General features: G+C 40.2%; 5 protein-coding genes across 15 annotated transcripts; 3 read left to right on the forward strand and 2 right to left on the reverse strand.

Annotated features, from left to right (window-relative positions):
* Positions 1–829: 829 nt before the first annotated feature.
* Positions 830–2,361, forward strand: LOC117574140 (aldo-keto reductase family 1 member A1-like). Its single transcript, XM_034257815.2, has 4 exons — positions 830–999; positions 1,265–1,445; positions 1,506–2,193; positions 2,258–2,361. Exons 1-4 carry the CDS (start codon positions 928–930, stop codon positions 2,304–2,306), a joined length of 990 nt encoding a protein of 329 aa, XP_034113706.1. The 5' UTR covers positions 830–927; the 3' UTR covers positions 2,307–2,361.
* On the reverse strand, positions 2,332–6,715 carry LOC117574131 (transmembrane protein 245). Of its 7 annotated transcripts, none has more exons than XM_034257789.2 (9): positions 6,517–6,715; positions 5,835–6,407; positions 5,175–5,780; positions 4,569–5,109; positions 4,121–4,323; positions 3,649–4,058; positions 3,439–3,591; positions 3,216–3,245; positions 2,332–2,512 (listed from the first exon to the last, which is right to left on the reverse strand). In XM_034257789.2, the coding sequence occupies exons 2-9, from the start codon at positions 6,357–6,359 to the stop codon at positions 2,347–2,349; spliced, it is 2,634 nt and encodes an 877-aa protein (XP_034113680.1). In that variant the 5' UTR covers positions 6,360–6,407; positions 6,517–6,715; the 3' UTR covers positions 2,332–2,346. The 7 variants fall into 7 exon arrangements, 6 of the variants coding, with proteins under 6 accessions (XP_034113680.1, XP_034113682.1, XP_034113681.1 ...); XM_034257791.2 differs by having other exon boundaries at positions 4,121–4,299; positions 6,517–6,714; XM_034257790.2 differs by having other exon boundaries at positions 4,121–4,311; positions 6,517–6,714.
* Positions 6,716–6,794: 79 nt separating this feature from the next.
* Positions 6,795–7,603, forward strand: LOC117574145 (uncharacterized). 3 transcript variants are annotated; one of them, XM_034257820.2, is made up of 4 exons: positions 6,795–7,075; positions 7,129–7,256; positions 7,308–7,403; positions 7,473–7,603. In XM_034257820.2, exons 1-4 carry the CDS (start codon positions 6,895–6,897, stop codon positions 7,521–7,523), a joined length of 456 nt encoding a protein of 151 aa, XP_034113711.1. In that variant the 5' UTR covers positions 6,795–6,894; the 3' UTR covers positions 7,524–7,603. The 3 variants fall into 3 exon arrangements, with proteins under 3 accessions (XP_034113711.1, XP_034113712.1, XP_034113714.1); XM_034257821.2 differs by having other exon boundaries at positions 6,795–7,071; positions 7,143–7,256; XM_034257823.2 differs by having other exon boundaries at positions 6,935–7,071.
* LOC117574144 (uncharacterized) lies at positions 7,476–8,349 on the reverse strand. Its single transcript, XM_034257819.2, has 3 exons — positions 7,823–8,349; positions 7,687–7,764; positions 7,476–7,624 (listed from the first exon to the last, which is right to left on the reverse strand). The coding sequence occupies exons 1-3, from the start codon at positions 8,273–8,275 to the stop codon at positions 7,520–7,522; spliced, it is 636 nt and encodes a 211-aa protein (XP_034113710.1). The 5' UTR covers positions 8,276–8,349; the 3' UTR covers positions 7,476–7,519.
* A 373-nt stretch (positions 8,350–8,722) lies between these two features.
* On the forward strand, positions 8,723–18,174 carry LOC117574036 (serine/threonine-protein phosphatase 4 regulatory subunit 3). Of its 3 annotated transcripts, none has more exons than XM_034257633.2 (9): positions 8,723–8,950; positions 12,272–12,855; positions 12,928–13,866; positions 13,937–14,114; positions 14,178–14,433; positions 14,502–14,774; positions 14,842–14,978; positions 15,055–15,995; positions 16,063–18,174. In XM_034257633.2, exons 2-9 carry the CDS (start codon positions 12,556–12,558, stop codon positions 16,159–16,161), a joined length of 3,123 nt encoding a protein of 1,040 aa, XP_034113524.1. In that variant the 5' UTR covers positions 8,723–8,950; positions 12,272–12,555; the 3' UTR covers positions 16,162–18,174. The 3 variants fall into 3 exon arrangements, with proteins under 3 accessions (XP_034113524.1, XP_034113525.1, XP_034113526.1); XM_034257634.2 differs by having other exon boundaries at positions 15,058–15,995; XM_034257635.2 differs by having other exon boundaries at positions 14,845–14,978.
* Positions 18,175–18,784: the final 610 nt, after the last annotated feature.

Consider the following 18,784-nt stretch of genomic DNA (forward strand, 5'->3'; position numbering starts at 1 on the left):
TCACTACAATTTGGGTGGGGCAACATCATCAGCATTTTTTGGGGTTTTTCTTTTACACTTTTAACAGTTACTGTGCTTAGCTCAGCAAGTTCTCTATAGAAAATAGAACTCTAAATTTAACTTGGCTTTTAGTAAAACTTTTGACTTATAGCTTGAGTTCGAAGCTCGAAATTTACTTTACAAAAATCACATTTAAAGCGCGCATAAAAAAGTTACGTTCTTGCATTCAAACCTGTTTATTCCTTCTTATATAACACATTCCTTTTTTATTCATTAAGTAGAAAACAAAAAAATTAAGATGAGTGATAGATACATACACTTTGACTAGCAAGCTTTAATCAAGCTTCAAGCTCATAAAAATTTAAACAGCACTTGCTAAAAGATAGGGCTTTTAAAGATCTTGAATTTATCCAGATTATTTGATTTTATTAAGTGAGATAAAACGAGAATTTGAATTCTTTTACAATTTAAATAATGTGAAAAGCTGTGGAAACTAAATCTGCGTTGAATACAACTATGTCAGTCAGCAGATTCAATTTAAATAATCGGATTTGTGGATATCGTCAGGTTAGCTTTAAGAAAGCTTTATCTGCCGTATTTAAAATTAAAGCTATTGCCAAGTCTATCATTCGGGCAGAAGCATTCGTTCAAACCTTTTGCTTTGCGTTTTAACGGAAAAAATGCTTCGAGCAATTTCTAATTTCTGAATATTGTGTAAATAAAATTTGCAAGGCATTCAGCAAACACTTCACGCGCAGCGCAAACAAAATTTTCCACACACCTATGACTCTCCGAAAGCTTTCGAAAAAGCTTTATCACTGTTTATAACCGGCGAATTGTTGGCATACAAAACATTCCGGCAGAAGCGTTCACAGAGAACGGTTAATACTTTGAGTGAATAATAAAAAAATCCTAAATATTATAAAAATGACGAGCAATCAGTATTTGACACTCAACAATGGCTACAAAATGCCTTTGATTGGCCTTGGCACCTGGCAGGTAAAAATAAAACTACAATTAAGAAATGTCTGGAGCTGGAAACCAGATTAAAATTATGAAATAAAGATGGAACATGTTCCACAAAGTGCTACATCACTTGAAATTAGCTAAATCATTCCTCAATAGTTTGTTGGGATCGGATAACAAACTTGGAAATCATTCAGTAAACAATATTTTGGGTGCAAATCAAGTGCAAATCAAGTACAGCTGCACCAACTCCGTATTTATTTTGTAATAATGATGAATTTATTTTTAATTTCCACAGGCATCCGGAGAGGAGGTTGAAAATGCCATCGATGCAGCTCTCGAGGCAGGTTACAGACACATCGATACGGCTGCCAGATATGGCAATGAGTCGGCGATTGGAAAGGTGCTGCGACGTTGGTTGGACGCCGGCAAGGTGAAGCGTGAGGAGCTCTTCATTGTGACCAAATTGCCACCCACAGGTAATCTAATCTTGTTTACACATCGAAGTAATTCCACTTACACACCTGTTACAATTACAGCCAACGCACCCAGTGACGTTCTTCCCGTTATTACGAAATCGCTGGCCGATCTGCAGCTGGACTATGTGGACCTGTTCCTTATTCACACACCCTTCAGCGTGTCCACGAATCCAGATGGCAGCATCAAGAAGGACGCTCAAGGTCTGATGGTCCCCGATTTAAGCACCAATCATGGCGCCACCTGGGTGGAAATGGAAAAGTTGGTAGCCAACGGCAAGGTCAAGTCCATTGGCATCTCCAACTTTGATGAGGAGCAGATTGGTCGCTTGCTGAAGACAGCCAAGATTCGTCCAGCCACCAATCAGATCGAACATCACGTCTACCTACAACAACGTGATCTGATCAACTATTGCAAGGAGCAAGGCATCGCTGTCACTGCTTACTCCCCACTGGGATCCAGAGGCATCGCCAAGTTCAATGCCAGCTTTGGCATGGTGCGTGAACTGCCCGATTTGATTGAAATCCCTGAGGTCAAGGAGATTGCCGCTGCCCATGGCAAGTCACCAGCTCAAGTGCTTCTTCGTTGGATCATTGATACTGGCAACATTGCAATTCCCAAGAGCACGAATGCTGCACGTTTGAGGGAGAACCTCAATATATTTGACTTCAAACTGACTGAGGCAGAGGTGGCCAAACTTTTGGCTCTGGATCAAAACTTGCGTGTCTGTGATTTCACTTTATTCCATGGGTAAGTTAAAAGCGAAAGTATTCACTATTGTCCTAAGCTAATCCAAGTTATTTTTTCTTTACAGCTGCGAGGTGCATCCCGAGTTCAGATTCAAGAACATTTATAACAAATAAGTTATTATATTTATTAAAATAAAGAAGAACAACATTTATTTCAACTGGTTTTTGTTGCCTCCGAGGGATGCAAGAAGTGGGTTATGATTTTCAGTACAACAGGTTTTCCAACGCTCTTTTCCTCGTCTCGTTTCAGCGGAGCGTCAACAACACTTTTGTGGATTTCTTTTTCGTTTATATCTTCGCTTATCACTTCGGTTTGTCGTCTGGAAATAGAACTTTCCTATTAACTGGGTTCAATAAAAAAAAGCATCTTTTGTTAGTATGTAAATGACGTTTATTCGCAACGGAACATGAACTTTTAACTTAAGCTTAAACAAATCACATTTGTAGCGAGCACAAAATAAGGTACTGTTCTTGCGGAGTCAAGCTTTAAAATACAAATTCTTTTCTTTTTCGAGATATGTACAAAATAAAGGAAATAAAATGAGTGGTAAATACTACAACTAGAAAGCTATCTTCGGCAGATCGAAGCGCGAATACCCTTGAAAAGCATTTGCTTAAAGCCTTTACAATTAAACAGCTTTTCAATTAAGCTCACAACAAACTACTTTAAAGCTTTTCAAGAGTATCGAGTCTTATACGTAATTAGTTAGTACGTTAGGTTGTTGTTTAATTTTAATACAGAGATTACAAGACGGAATCGTGTTTTCATTTTTTTTTTTTGCAATACTTTTTAAATTTAGTGCAAAATATCAACAGAACAGCGAAACAGAAATTTAAAAAAATATAAAAGCTAATTAAGGAAAATGCATAAAACTGTCAAAATTTGATTGGATTAAGGATTAGTTCAGTTTGTTAGCCAAGTTGCTGAGAAGTTGGCTAATGATTGGTTAGTTTGCATTTCGAGCAGGAAATTCGTAGCGTTTTTTTTTAGTTCTTTCGATTTAAATCCCTCGCAGAACTCACGTGGTGCGCGTCTCCTCGTCCGAACTGCGCCTGCAACACATTAAAAGCAGAAATTAGTAAACGTTTGATAAAGTATAGAATAATTTAAAAATAATAATAATAAGCTTACGAAATAAGAACAACTGAAAAACTTACTTAGATCCTTGAGCGGCAAATTAATTTTTTGATAAAATATTCATAACTTGCATGCAAAATGAAAAAGGCCGCTTAGCACCACACATACCTGGGCTCCTGATTGTTGCGCATCGCCAAAGTGGCTACCTCGAAGAGGCCAATGAAGAAGCACAGCATGAGTGGCCCAAAGATGGCACCTTGCCAGCCAATCCAATACATGCCACCGGCAATGGCCAGACCATTAAGATATGGATGACCGCCACTACAAAAAATGGAACATTAATTAGTCATTCTTATTTATACTTAATCAGCTACTCACCCTTTCAGATCCGCATAGATGGCTGTCTCAAAAGAGGATGGCACAAAGAATTGGAGTAGAAACAGGAGTACGCCCGCATAGAAGCGATCCTGGGCCAGCCACAGCTCCAGAAACGCTGGCACCGCACACCAGTAGCTGCCCAAGAAAGGAGCAGCTGCCAGCATCGCAGCCAAAGCGGAGGGCAGAAAGACAATGCGTGCTCCAAAGACCGTGTGCACCAGCCAAGTAAAGAGACCCGTAAAAGTGGCGCATTTGAACATGGAGATGAGCACGACGGTAATGGAGTTCTCCAGCGCATCGGCGACCTTAATGCCCGAGGTCGAGTAGCCCATATATTTGGTGATCTGCAGCGGAGCATATTTCTCCTGGCTGCTAGACAGCAGATAGAACAGTGCAGTAAAGAAAACAATCTAGGAAAAAAGGTAGAAAATAGTGAATCATTTCTATATTTAATACTTATTCAACTGCTTACCATGTCCAGTATGAATTCAATGCACGCCTGTCCGCCCGACAGAAGCAGCGAGAGAATCTCGCCAGCGACGCCCATGATCACCGAGATATTCGTACGTATGATGTGCCAAAGAGATTCAGCGACCTCCAGAATGGTTTGCGTATTGCTCTGAGCCCAGCCAATGATGCCCTGTTTTGCCACTAAAACTAGCTCTTTAAAATGTCCTTGGTTAAAATAAATAACTTTGGGTTAGCAGATGCAACATGTAATGAGTTATTTTTCGAGACGCATACGGAACGGACTACAGGATGTGAGTAGGATTAGGCCAACAACTGAACAATTGCGATCTACACCAAAGTGGTTCCAAGTAAATTAAACAGAAATAACTCAAGACATAGGACAAATGATAATAAAGAGATCAAGAGGATCAAAGAAAGCCATAAACCAGCAAACTGCTTAAAAGACTTACCTGGATTATCGACAATCTCGCCAAAGGTGCTCTTCAAGGCGTCCGTGGGTACGCGAGGACCATACGAGGTGCCTGCCTTATTAAAATCAATCCAGTATTGTATGAGACGATCCCAGACATCAAGGATTTGCTCCTTGAGCTTGGTGGCATGCACTTTGTCCGCATCCGCTAGCCAATCATCGATATAGGTCTCGATCTTACGTCGTCCATAATGGTGCGCATTGTCGAGCGCATCATCGATGGACGCTTGTATATTGGCGGGCAGAATATCAATTAGCTCAGGACGATCTGTGATTGTCTTGTTAATTAGATCTTTGCCCAAATATGCCACCTCAATGGTCTCTGAATAGATGTTGACGCAAAAGAAAACACTCAGGAATATGATGATGAGCAACATGAGTATGATCATGAGTATGGATGTGACCGACTCTACCGATGACTTCAGCGAATCGCGCACAATGCAATTGATCTTATAGTTCAACTCCAGCACGCCAGGCAAACACAAAGGCAGCACCGCCGAATGATGCTCCAAGGCCCAAGACTGCAAAAGGAAATGAAATGAAATCACTACGAGAAACGATTCGATTTCAATTGAATGTTTCTTACTCTAAGTCCTTGATATCCCTCGCTAATCTTGCTGCACACAAACTGCGTGATGCCCGTGTAGCTGCCCACGGTGTAGAGCAGATGCAGAAAGACCGGCACTGCCGCCAATATAAACATCCAAATGTTTCGGTACAAAAACGTGCCAAGGCAAGCATAAAACAATAGCTTAAAGTACGTATCACTCTGATGAGTTTCTTCCTCGCCCGCTGGCTTGGCCGCTTCGAAAGTGTCTGTGGAATCGATGGTATCGCTCAGCGAAATGTCTTCCACATCCGACTGCAAAGTGGCCTCGCCACCAGCTCGCCGACAGATGCTAATGTTGCTCAGTGATTTCTCAAAGTCCTGCTTGTCGAACAGCTTGTTTACGCGTTCCAGCAACGTACTCGAATCCATTTCATCGCTCGTCTGCAGATGATAAATTGTAGAGACCACAACATAGGCCATGACCAGAAGAAAGACGGGCACTTGCAAGGCGCCAAGGAAGCTGCACAGAAAGCCAGCAATGGCCACCCACATGGACTGGCCAGCGATGACGAAATGTGCGCTCTTCTCGGGCGTCCAAAAGAAATGCACCGATGTCAAGTAGATGACAATTAAGACAAGCAGCTGGAAGAAAGTAAAATTAAGCAAAAGTACTCTAAGACAAATGCGCATACTCACCAAATATAGATTGAGGAAGCCAATGATGCGCACGAACAGACCATGGGAGAAGGTCAACCAATGCCAGAGAGCCAGCAGAAAACCCTTAGGTGCGTACAGCACCAGCAGTTTAATGCATATAGCAACGCCGCAGCCGGAAAGCAAAAGTTGCCAGTGCTGGCACAGCCAATTGATCAACATGCGACCACAATGCTCTGTGGCCTCCAGCGGCGCCAGACAAATTGAGACCAAGACATTCGAGTCACGTTCTTCTAAACGCTGGAACCAATTGTTTAGCAGCTCTGCCAACTTACGCTTAAAGGGAAACAGCACTGCGCCCATCAAGAAGGCCCAAAGCAACGGACGCACAAATGGGCCTAGGATGAAGCAAACGGCCACGAATGCAGCGACGCCTGCTGCGATCAGAAAGTTGTACATGGCAGCTCGAAAACTCTCATGATTCTGGGAACGCATTCGCAGCAAACGATTGAGAACGCTGTCAAAGGAGCGATCTCGTCGTATGGGTATCGTATCTGAACGGTTCATGGTGAGCTTCTAATACGAATATGCCGTTAGAAATGGGTGAACAAGGAACTGTAAAAAGCGTATTTCATTATTACATATAAGGTCTCAATGACGAATGTTACGACCATGTGGTGCGGTCACGCCCGTATATGTATTTTTAGTTTTATAATGAACTTACAATTTTGTTATTTTGTTACAAATTGCACGAGTAAGCGCAGTTATGCATTGCTTTTGCTTCAGGTATATTTTTGCGGGCTTGTGTGTGGTTCAGGACGACGGTTGTCCCAATGTTGTTACTTTAAAGAATCATCCAAAACTGTTTTTGAATTTGGGATATAAACAAAACCCAAAACTTGTTTATGTGCCGTAGGCAAATGACGTCAGCTGTTCAAGCCAGTGCTTGTTAGTGTCGCTTACATATTGCATATTGGCGCTGTACAATACTGCCAGGCATTCGAAAAAATTTGAAAAACTAAATTGAAAATGGATAAAAAATGAATATAAAAAGTAATATTCAATTAATTAGCTAAAACTACTATTGTTATAGTATCAGACAATGTTGTTGTGTTTGAACTTGAAACAAAAAAATAGCAATAACTGTTTATTTGCCGCATATGATGTCAGCTGGTTGCCGCAGTGTTGGCTAGTTGCCCTTGTATCGTTCTTAATGGCGTTGTGCAGCACTAGCAAACATTCGAAAACAGACGCTAAACAAATCGTAACAAAATGGAAAGTCAGTAAGCAATAAAAATAAATCAATTTATTAACTAATAAGTTATTATTTGTATAGAGTTAACTTTACAGCAAGTGCATGACTTGCGCAAGGTGCAGGAGGACTTAATTTACAGTAGATGCGTGCACATGGAGTTCTATCGCAAAGTGGCCAAACACAAATACACGGCTGAGCTCAATAATTTGGTAAAATAGTTAATTTATTGAAAAATATGAAATAAATATATGCTTGTGCAGATTCGTGGCGAATTCAATAGAGTTGATGTCGAGCTGAAGATACCGAAATTGCCGCCAGATTATCCCCCAAGAGAGGAATACACATCAATGTTACAGGTAGAAAACAAAATACCATTTAATAACAGTCTTTGGTAAAATTAAATAAATAATAATTTCAAAATACAGGTGGAGAAAATGATCGATATTGTGGATGTGATGAACAGCTCCGTGCTCTAGGCTCTGGAGTCTTTCTTCGCTTTATTTAAGTTATTATTAAGCCAATAGCCATGTAGAATACGATGAATCTGCTTCAGACACTCGAATGAAGGCGACAGACTCTGCAAAGACACATTCAAATCGGTCAAGAATATGTTTTTATAAGTAACTCCCAAGTACTCACATTAAAAAGTGGAATAATGGGACGCTGGTTGAACATGCTGCCCTTGGTGCGCAGTATTAACATGTATTTAATATCCAGCTGTAAATTAAACAAATGTAACTAAATAAGTATAAATATAATTTTTAAGTAAACCTACATTCTCGATGACTTCATTAAGCACAATGTCATGTAGATGACCCCGTTGCACGCAAAATACAGATTTGCGACCAAAAGTTCGAACTGTTTCAGTTTGCAATGCCATATCCCAGCTATAAAAGATCTTTTCGGAATGTACCAAGTCGAGAGTGGTGCGTACTATTTTGAAGGCCAGCACTAACCACAACAGAGCCGGATACAGAATGTGAGCTTGGTGGATTTTGGCATTTTTCTCACTCACTGCCAAAATGCAGCCATAGTAAAGAGACGCCAAGCCGGCTAGCAATAAAAATCGTTTTAGCTGTGTTCCGCATTGTTTTTTATGTACTCGATTAAGCAACTGCATGCGGACAACATTGTCACCATATTTCTGTATGCTTAACTCCAAGTCTTCGACGGTGCTGCCGCTGTACTTAGCAGGAATACTGAAATATTTGTGAGTTTTTGGTTCCATTGCAAAAATACCTTATAAACTATGCAAATAAATAAACGTCTAGTTGACAGTTTGCAACACTAACTGCACGCGATGCCAAAGCAAGGTCATACTGCTGTACAGATTTGTACATCGATAACTTTTGACTTATCGATGTATGCAAAAGAATATGCCGTCAGTTTCTAGTATACTGTAAAATTCGAATTTGAATATTAACAAGTTTATTTGAAAAGATAATGAACTTATCATTTAATACTAATAACCTCTTCGTTTTTTATTTGAAGACGATCTCCAGTTTTCTGAAAAATTAAAAACAAAGGAATATTATTAAAATTTGCGCTGTTTTGCATACATGAATTCAAAAATAAAGGATGTACACCACTTGGTATATTACGAGACATTTAATAGTCTGTATTTGAAATCACATCGCGGTCACACTAAATAGTCGTCGTCTCGGCCAAAACAATATGGCGTCAGTGTTCTGACGATTTTCTGCTGTTGCACAAAAAAATCGTCGTCTCGGTTGAAAAAAGCGTCCGTTCCGCGAAAAAAATTATAAAATACAAAAGTAAATTGAAAATATATGGTAAATAAGGTGTTGGAAACAGTAAATATGCGCAAACGCAAATTGTATATACTTTGAACGAATGTGAAAAGTCGCAGCCAACAGCAAAAAAAAAACAAGGAAATTGCAACGTGAGTTGAGTGCATACATTTTATTGGTACAAAAAGCAAGCAAAGAGATTCAATATTACCCCTCGCGCTCTCTTTTTCTCTCTCTGTCTTACACACCCGCTGCTGCCCTCTTGCGGCTTCTGTGTTGTCTGAGTGTACATGTGTGCGTGTATGTGTGAGTCCGTTTAGGTGTGCATGTGAATTTTCGCGTGTAACTATACTTGATTCTAATGATACTTATTACTCCTTCTGCTTAGTGCAAAGTGTTTAAAATGTTTATGCATTGCAAAAGATTTTCAAGAACATTGTACAATTTGCGTCAGGAGTTGAAATTGTTTTCATTTAATGGACTCGGTACTCTCGTACTTTATGCAACAAACGTTCGTTGTGTTGAGTTTGGCTGGTTCTTCTATTTTGTAGTGTGTTGAATTTGGACATTGCCGCTGTTACATGTGGTGGATTTTGCGCTCGCGTACTTTCGTTTCAGTGTGTGTACGTGAGATGACTCCTCTGCATGTGAGTGTAGCTGCGTGGTGTGTACCCGTTGTTTTTATACACATCTTCTTCTTGCTGTATGTGTGCGTTTAATTAAATTGTGAAAACGTTTACAACACGTCGAAAAATGCGAAAAATATCAGCACATTGGATCGTGTGTTTGTTTTTCTTTTTTGTTTTTTTTTTGCTGCCGCAAAACCAAAACAAAATCAAGAGAAAAAATAATATGATACATGCGTCATTTCAATTTGACCGAGACGCAGTCTCTGTGTGTGTGTTTCGATGAGTGTGTGTGTGTGTAAAAATTGCGAGCGTAGACGGCATTTTTCTTTAGCATGCTCTTTTCGACAGATATACGCTGCAATTTTTTGCAATTCTGTTTTGTGCTTGTCATTCGCAATAATTTTTATTGAATGAACGAACGAGCAAAAGAAACGGCCCAAAAAGCGATGTATTCACTAGCTGCTGTGTGGCTGTATGTGTGTCGTATGCGTATGTGTATTTTGCACATTTGCTTAAAGGAAACTCGGAATGTCAAAAAATGAGCAATATTTTCTTTCGTTTTTTTCCAATTTCCAGTTGACCAAGCACAAACGGGACATTTCGGCAGGCAAACAGATTTTGTACATTAAACTAATTGTACATTTTGTTGATATACTTTTCCCACCCCACTATAGCGAAAAACACACACACGCATACTCGCATGCATGTATGGATATGCATGTTTGTATGTGTGCGCGCGTATTCTGCATACGCGAACAAGATACGACGCGTTCGCTTTTCATGCAGCTTTTGCAGGCCATTCATTGTGTGAGATCCATCATACTAACACACATACACACACACATTCATACACTGACAATCATGGCGTATTGTCATTGTCCTGTACATGTTTCTTTCGCTTTCCTGTTTCGATTGCGCGCACGCATCACACACATACACATTAATACCTTCACATATACAGTATTAAGTGCGCCTCCAGCCTCGCCCCTTTTTTTTTGTGTCACTTGCAGGCAGTGTCGATATTTTTCATTTGGTATTTTTTTGTATTTTTGTTTTTATTGTATTGCCATTGTGTGTGTTTGCTTTTTTTGACAGCAACAACATTATTCTGCTGCTCTCTTGTTCTCACTTACGCTCCCATCTCCTGCTCCCACTCACGCTCCCTTCTCTATCTCTCGCTTTAACTGTTAACTCTGTTGCTGGGCGACTTTTTTCGCTCTTATTTATTTCTCTGTTTTTAACTTATGATTGTGATGACTGTGGCAAATTTATAAATTTGGAGCAATTTGCAGTTTTTTGGTTGACTGATTGATGTCCATCATCTATTCAACTACATCCTTGGCACTTTGTGTGCTTATTTTTTAACCCTTTAATGCAGTCGAAAGGCACAATTTGTTGGTTGCGTAAATGTGCAGCATTTGTTTTTAATTGCTGTTTTTGTTTTGATACACCTTCGCGAGAGGGAGAGAGATGTACGTACGTTACGTATCTGTGTTTGTATGTATGTAGAGATTACTTTGCGCCTTATCAGTTGCAACCTATGACAAGCGCCCTTTCTGCCCAAATGCTAAAAAAAAAAAACCAACACAGTCGAGTTTCAACAGTCGTAATTAACGTACTTGAATTAATTCCGTCATATTTTTTTCGCTTTAATCAACGATGATTTAATAAGTTGTGCACCACGGTATGAAAAAATAAATATACATAATAAATGTATAATACGTATTTTAGTGTGTTAAAAAGCTCAACACGCATTTCCAAGCGCTGCCTTGGCGCCACTCGTGAATCGTATTGTGAATAATCGTATCTTCTACATCGGCATGTGTTTCCTCCTCTATCGATGACGTAGACCTTGTGTCTCTACTATATACTGTATTATTTTGTCTGAGCTAAATATCTGCTCTGTTTACACACACTTTTTTTTTTACACTTGCTCATTGATTTTTGTTGCCTTGTGCGTACGCTCGAAGATTGTAGCAACAGCGTAAATGTATGTGTGTGAGTGTGATAATCTAATCTTGTCAAAGCAAAATTCCCCCGCTTGCCGGCCGCCACCCACTGACAACAGTACTACATATATATATATATGTGTGTGTGTGTGTGTACCTACTTGCACTCTCTGAATTCTAGCCCATGTCACTCACTCTCCCATCAATTGCTCTCTCTCTCTCTCTCGCTTTCTGGCTCTCGGTCACTTTGTTTGTTTTTGTCGCGCGCGTGTTTGCGCTCGCCGTCGCTGTGGGTCGCTTTTGGCTTTGACTGGCGAAAGCGCCAAGCAGCGATAATAGTTTTGCACTGTGTAGACATCAGAAATAAAAACGTCACTCTCCCACACACACACACAAACAATCATAGCAGTGCGTTGTGGAGATTTGAAAAACTTTTGTTTTTGCTGCTGTATGTTTGTAAACAGACTGGGAAAGAGCAGTTTTTTTGGCATTTCATTTTTGCGAGTAGTTTGCAATGCACACATACGCACTCACACACATGCATGTGTAGCAATGCATACACACAAAGACGTACGCTTTGGATTTGTGGTATCAACATCACAAAACGTAGCTTTCACATTTTCATTCATGTGCTTTGCTGTGTTTTGTAGGTGTTTTGTTTTGATACGCATTTATCGCTATCTCGCAGCTGTCTCTCGCTATCTTCGTAGATTTCGTTGAACATTTTTCTAGTTTGGTATCCACAAGATAGATTTCAATGCATTACAATCATTTCAAATAGTGTTGTTAAATGAATTTTTTGCTTTGAGATACATTTCGGAATAATAAATTATTTTATCCAATTGCTATAACTCAAAATTGTTATTTACATAATTTTTTGCGAATTCTTTTACAGTTTTGCCGTGTTTGCAGTCACCAAATTCAACAGCAATATAACATGGATATGCAAAGTCAAGCGTAGAGATTAGACGAATGCTTTGAATTTCAAATTCAATATCCTAATTTAATTGTAATTAGTCGTTAGTTGACTAGCCCCATCCCAAGCGCGCGGCTACAAGCCAGCCACAAACTGCAAGTAGCACAATACAAGCAGCACCAAGAAGTAGTTGTTTACAATTTAAGAATATATTAAGAAAAAAGTGAAAGAAAGATAACTAGAAGAAAAGAAAAGCCAAAACCATGACGACTGACACCCGCCGACGTGTTAAGCTCTATGCACTGAATGCAGAACGGCAATGGGACGATCGTGGCACCGGTCACGTCTCCTCCACGTATGTGGAGCGTCTCAAGGGCACATCGTTGTTGGTGCGCGCCGAATCGGATGGCTCCCTGCTGTTGGAGAGTAAAATTCAGCCAGACACCGCCTATCAGAAGCAGCAGGATACGCTAATTGTGTGGTCCGAGGGCGATAACTTTGATCTTGCACTGAGTTTTCAGGAGAAAGCCGGTTGTGACGAGATATGGGAGAAGATATGTCAGGTTTGTAACATTTACTAATAAGATAACTAGATTTATGTGCTATCATTCTCTATATTCATCTTAATACTTCAGGTGCAAGGCAAAGATCCATCGGTGGAAATCACACAGGATATTGTCGAAGAATCGGAGGATGAGCGGTTTGAGGATATGTCAGATACAGCACCGCCCATTGAGCTGCCACCTTGCGAACTGTCGCGATTAGAGGACATCTCCGAGACCATACAGAGCTGCCTGTCAACGCCGCTGCGCAAGGAGAAGCTATCGATGGCCCTGGAATCGGAGAACTACATTAAGAAGCTGCTGCATCAGTTTCACAATTGTGAGGATCTCGATAACACAGAGGGATTGCATCATCTATTTGAAATCTTCAAGAATATCTTCTTGCTGAATAAGAACGCCCTGTTTGAGATTATGTTTGCCGACGACAACATCTTCGATGTGGTTGGCTGTTTGGAATACGATCCTAGTGTGGCACAGCCCAAGAAGCATCGACAGTATCTGAAGCAATGGGCCAAATTTCGTGAAGCGGTGCCCATTAAGAATCAGGATCTGTTGGCCAAAATCCATCAAACATTTCGGGTGCAGTACATTCAGGATATCATACTGCCAACGCCGTCGGTGTTTGTCGAGGATAATATGCTGAACACGCTGTCGAGTTTCATATTCTTCAACAAAGTTGAGATTGTCACACTCATCCAGGAGGACGAACGTTTTCTGCTAGATGTCTTCACCCTGCTCACAGATCCCGGCACCAGCGATGTGAAGCGACGCGACATTGTCTTGTTCTTGAAGGAGTTTTGCAACTTTGCGCAAAATCTTCAGCCGCAAGGCAAGGATTCCTTCTACAAGACGCTCACCTGCATGGGCATACTGCAGGCTCTGGAGTTGACGCTGGTGATGAACGACAACAAAACCAAATCGGCATCGATTGACATCCTTACGGCCATTGTGGAATTCTCTCCGCTTGTTGTGCGCAATTATACGTTGAATCAAATCAGTCGACCCGACGGCGTAAGTTTCATTGACAAAATTACACATTTCATATTCGCTGACAGCTAATTTAATTTTCATTGGGATTTAGGATCGAATGCTGCTGAATATTGCCATTGAACAAATGTTGAACGACTCGGAACCGGAGCTCGGAATTGCCGTGCAGCTGATGGGCATCATTAAGATTCTGCTGGAGCCCGAAAATATGCTGACTGAGAAGGGCGACTTTCTGAACTTCTTCTACAAATACAGCGTACAAACGCTAGTTGGTAATTAGAGCATTGATAACGCTTTACAAATGGACAATATTTAAATTCCAACGATTTCTTTAGCTCCTCTTATGCTCAACACGACTGGCGATCGTCCTCAGAACGAGGATTATCAGACGGCACAGCTGCTGGGCATTGTGTTGGACATTTTGTCCTTCTGCGTGGAACACCATAGCTATCATATTAAGAATTTCTTGTTGCAAAAAGATCTCCTCAAACGAATTCTGGTGCTGATGAAGAGCACACACACGTTCCTTGTACTTGGCGCTCTGCGACTTTTGCGCAAGATAATTGCACTCAAAGACGAGTTCTACAACAGGTAAGAGTTCAATCAATAAAATCTTTTAAGTATAATTAATTTGACATCATACTTTATTGCTTTTGCAGGCACATTGTCAAGTGTAATTTGTTTGCGCCTGTTGTGGATGCCTTTATACGCAACAATGGCCGCTATAATCTATTGGAGTCGGCCATTCTGGAGTTATTCGAGTTTATTAAGATTGAGGATATACGCACATTGTGCGTATATTTTGTGGAGAACTTTAGCAAGATATTTGATGAAATCGAATATGTGCAAACGTTTAAATACCTAAAGAATCGCTACGATCAATATCAGGATCGGCTCAAGGATCGCGATAAGATGGAGAATCGCACTGATGGGTAAATATTCTATACTTTGTATGCCAACTTTTTCCAGTAGTAATGATTTGTCGATGTCTACTTTTAGTAGTCTGCCCATAATACGCAGTGGAGGCGGCCGCTTTCGACGCGATCAGCGTCAAATGGAGGAGGAGGAGGAGATGTGGTTCAATGAGGAAGATGATTTCTCCGAGGAAATTGATAGCTACAACAATGTCATGAAATGTAAGTGCTTTGCCATTTGATGCGTCTCTTTCGCATTTATTCTTATGATGTGCGTTTGCTGCCCCCTTTTTCACAGCAGTTAGCGAAAAGAATGGCCCGCAGCAAACAACACAAAATCAATCGCAGCAGCAGCAGAAATCTTCGCCGCCGCACAGCACGTCACCGCATAGCGGCGGTGGCGGTCTTCTGGGCAATCTGAATCCCTCAGCGACTGCCACGGCCACATCGGTATCAGCAGCGGCAGCAGCAGCAGTAGCAGCGGTATCATCAGTATCAGCGCCGGCGGCAAGTGGCAGCAGTAGCCCCGAGGCAGCGACGAGCAGCAGCGCCGATGAGCAGGCTCAGGCCGCAGTGCAGCTAGCTGCCGCTGCCAATATTGCCCTGCAGCAACAGCACTCATTCCAGCAACAACAACACACGTTGTCCCTGAACAGCACACTTGTGGCAGCGGCTGCTGCTGCTGCCGTGGCATCCACATCGAATGCGGCCGCTGCGGCGCAACTGGAAAGCCAACAGCAGCAACAACAACAGCAGCCAGAGATTGCTGAGTTACAGCAGCAATTGAGCGCTGTTGTGCCACAGTCATCAGAGTCTGTGCTGTCTGCCACAAATAGTGCGTTGTCCTCGTCGTCGTCATCATCATCGTCATCATCTTCGTCGTCGTCGTCGTCATCATCATCAGCGTCATCCACGTCGTCATTAGAAGCGTCCACATCGTCACCAGCCGCAGCGGCAGCAGCTCTGTGCGATTCAGCGACGGTTGCTGCGGTGGCAGCATCTCAATTTCTAACAACGATTGCAACGGCCATGGCCGCGTCAGTTACGGCGGCAGCCAGCAGCACAAGCAGCCTTGCGTCCGCTGTTGTGGCCAACAACGGTGACAGCGACAGCGAGCAGCAGCAGACACAGCTACCCGCCACAGATGCAAGCGATGCGCAACTTAAGTTAGACGCCGAAAAGGCAGCGTTAAATACGGATTTGCCAGCGGGCAGCGATGCGGACAAGTTGACCAAAAAGGTAGCAGAATGTAAATAATATAAAACGATTAAATTGTTGCTAATGTATTTGCTTTCGTTGTTTACAGGGACTGGTGGACTATGAGAGCGATTCGGGTGAAGACGATTATGAGGAGGACGAGGACTCTGATGGCCCCCAAGCACAAAAGCGCGCGCGTATTGCATAGTAAGGGGTGTTTAGCACAGCAGCGGCATCAATTATAAAATAGTACACATACCCCAACACACACAAACACACACACGCATTCATATAATACCCTCCCATACATAAACACAAACACAACCAACGAATGAAAGGGTTGATCGGTGGGCGCAACAACAACAACAGCAATAAGAACATCAGCAGAGCAGAACAGCAACAGCAAACATCAAATAAAATAATAATAAAGTAAGCACACAGCGTACGATGTAAGATCGAACAAGAGAACAGCAGATCCATCATTCAAAAATCAGCCCCGGTATCGTTGAGAAACGGGACACACAACACAGAACACTCCTGGCTCTGGAGGATTTGGGAGAGGACACTAAATGATCTCGACCAATGCCCCTCGATTGCCCGCGAGTAGCGTTTGCTTGTAAGCAATCATGTAAGAAACGAAAACAAGCAAAAAATCATAATATTAAATTTTAGCATAAAACATTTATTTTAAAGAAAAAAGTAAAAAAGAAATTATAAAATCTTACTTTACTAAATTAAACAAAACACACACAAAAAAAGAAAAACAAAAAACGAAACACACATATATATATATAATAAATATAAAAATATTTATATATATATGTATGGAAAAATGAATATAACTTATAGGGTATAAATGATAATATTACATGTGCACACACATCCACACTCTCACACACACAAACACACATAATTCTTGATCAACAAAAACAAAAACAACTCACTTTATATGCAGTTGTTGTGTGCGTTGTGTTGCGAGTGCTTAAAAACATAAGAAAGAAACCAAAATAAATAACATAATATAATATTAATATAGAAGAAGAACCAGAACAACAACAAAAGCAGCAGCAAACAGCGAAATAATGAATGTGGTTAAGCAGAAGAAGATGAAAAGTGTTTATTGGCCGTGTTTATAAGTCCGGTGCTTAAGTTGTACTAAACGCAGCTCGCTCGCTCATCAACAACAACAACAAAACTCACATGGAACCGAACCCCCCTCGAAAACAAAGATTGTTAAGTTGGCCCACAAAGTTCTTGTCTGACGGATAAAATGTTGTCAACATGATTCTGCAATATCTCTCAACTTGTTGTGCGTATTGCAAGGGCAATTGTTAAACGTTTCTTCATCATCAAATAATCGTATATAAATAGTTTCCTTTTCCAGCATAATTGTTAATTTAATTTATGTGTAATTTGGCAGCAAATTGAAAATTGTTTACCGAATTGTTTTGTGTCTAAGCTAAGTACTACGATAATTAATTAGCAAACAATTGCATTCGTAATAAGCACAGCAAAATCAAATTGATGCTGTTAACTAACTTGGCCAATTGAACAAACTTTGTTTTGGTTTTGCATACAGAGTTTTAGCCATATGTAAAATGCCCTCAAACATAAACGTAAAATAAACCTTGTATATAATTTAGAGTTATTCCCCCAACAAAAAATATCGAATTACATGATACCACATAAAGATAAACGATAAAACTATACTGGAACTATACAGTTGATAATAATAGCAAAGAAATGGAGGAAAGCGAGGAGGAATTTGTATATTGCTAATTGGGGGGTTTTTTCTAGACCTAAACAACAACTTGTCCTTATGAAACTAAGCAGCATATTTAAATTTTATAAATCAATTGACGGTTGCGCCAACGCAAACACACACACACCCTCACTCACACACACACACACAGATCATTTACAAAGTAATACTAATAATGATAATTACAATTACAAACAAAATAGATTGTAAAAGGGTTTAACAAAATATGTACGCATAAAGTGAAACCAGAAAAGTCTTCTTGCGTTTTTCCAATGTAAGGTTATATTTTTTTTTTTAACTAATTTTTAATACGACGACTAAACAATGTAGTTAATGAAGAAAGCGGCACATCGACGACGACAACAACAACAGCAACAAGCAGCAGCAGCAACAACAACAATATTCACAACACAATCTACTAGAACCACAATAAAGTTATTTGTTAATAATCGAAATGTATTTTTGCCATGTGCGCGTGCAGCTCTTTAAAAAAAAATACATAGTAAATGTGTATTTCTATTATTTATTTATTATCTATTGTTTTTTGGAGTTTTCGTTGCTGTATCGAATCCAAATGGTTTCCTCCTTGGAGCAGCCTCTGTCCACGTTTCCCCTTCACCCACCCACACACATTCACACACACACATGCATATTAAATATAAAATATATATCCTTCCATGTTGTTGTTTTTGTTTGATTCTGAATGAACTGCAACAATAAATAAAAATGATAAAATAAATGAAACTTTAAACAAAACGTGAAACAATGAAATTTGCATAAATAGAAGATGAAAAACTATAGTTTATACATATAGTATTTATATATAAACAAACAACAAAAAAAATGTGTATTGTATATGATATGCTGTCTAAATACCCCTAATCCTAACTCACACACACACACATACGATACCTAACATACAACATACATATTATACATATACACACACAACAACAAAATATATATAATTTGAAACATCTCTATATTATGATTGAGTAAATTAAATCATAGTTTTTAATAGTTTTTAAACAAAAACATAAATTGCAAAACTTTTCATGCGTTTTACTTT

Source organism: Drosophila albomicans, chromosome 2R (genome assembly GCF_009650485.2).
Source record: "Drosophila albomicans strain 15112-1751.03 chromosome 2R, ASM965048v2, whole genome shotgun sequence".
Classification (NCBI taxonomy): Eukaryota; Metazoa; Arthropoda; class Insecta; order Diptera; family Drosophilidae; genus Drosophila; species Drosophila albomicans.

Excerpts from the sequence above, each read along its gene's own strand:
- LOC117574140 (XM_034257815.2), top strand. The coding sequence starts at position 928 with ATGACGAGCAATCAGTATTTGACACTCAACAATGGCTACAAAATGCCT. Across the intron at positions 1,446-1,505 it reads GACCAAATTGCCACCCACAG|CCAACGCACCCAGTGACGTT; the intron begins GTAATCTAATCT and ends TTACAATTACAG. Across the intron at positions 2,194-2,257 it reads GATTTCACTTTATTCCATGG|CTGCGAGGTGCATCCCGAGT; the intron begins GTAAGTTAAAAG and ends TTTTCTTTACAG.
- LOC117574131 (XM_034257789.2), bottom strand. The coding sequence starts at position 6,359 with ATGAACCGTTCAGATACGATACCCATACGACGAGATCGCTCCTTTGAC. Across the intron at positions 5,110-5,174 it reads AGGGATATCAAGGACTTAGA|TCTTGGGCCTTGGAGCATCA; the intron begins GTAAGAAACATT and ends TTCCTTTTGCAG. Across the intron at positions 3,592-3,648 it reads ATCTATGCGGATCTGAAAGG|TGGCGGTCATCCATATCTTA; the intron begins GTGAGTAGCTGA and ends CATTTTTTGTAG.
- LOC117574145 (XM_034257820.2), top strand. The coding sequence starts at position 6,895 with ATGTTGTTGTGTTTGAACTTGAAACAAAAAAATAGCAATAACTGTTTA. Across the intron at positions 7,076-7,128 it reads CGTAACAAAATGGAAAGTCA|AGTTAACTTTACAGCAAGTG; the intron begins GTAAGCAATAAA and ends TTATTTGTATAG. Across the intron at positions 7,257-7,307 it reads CGGCTGAGCTCAATAATTTG|ATTCGTGGCGAATTCAATAG; the intron begins GTAAAATAGTTA and ends ATGCTTGTGCAG.
- LOC117574144 (XM_034257819.2), bottom strand. The coding sequence starts at position 8,275 with ATGGAACCAAAAACTCACAAATATTTCAGTATTCCTGCTAAGTACAGC. Across the intron at positions 7,765-7,822 it reads TTAATGAAGTCATCGAGAAT|CTGGATATTAAATACATGTT; the intron begins GTAGGTTTACTT and ends TTTAATTTACAG. Across the intron at positions 7,625-7,686 it reads CCATTATTCCACTTTTTAAT|AGTCTGTCGCCTTCATTCGA; the intron begins GTGAGTACTTGG and ends GTGTCTTTGCAG.
- LOC117574036 (XM_034257633.2), top strand. The coding sequence starts at position 12,556 with ATGACGACTGACACCCGCCGACGTGTTAAGCTCTATGCACTGAATGCA. Across the intron at positions 14,775-14,841 it reads ATGGAGAATCGCACTGATGG|TAGTCTGCCCATAATACGCA; the intron begins GTAAATATTCTA and ends GTCTACTTTTAG. Across the intron at positions 15,996-16,062 it reads CGGACAAGTTGACCAAAAAG|GGACTGGTGGACTATGAGAG; the intron begins GTAGCAGAATGT and ends CGTTGTTTACAG.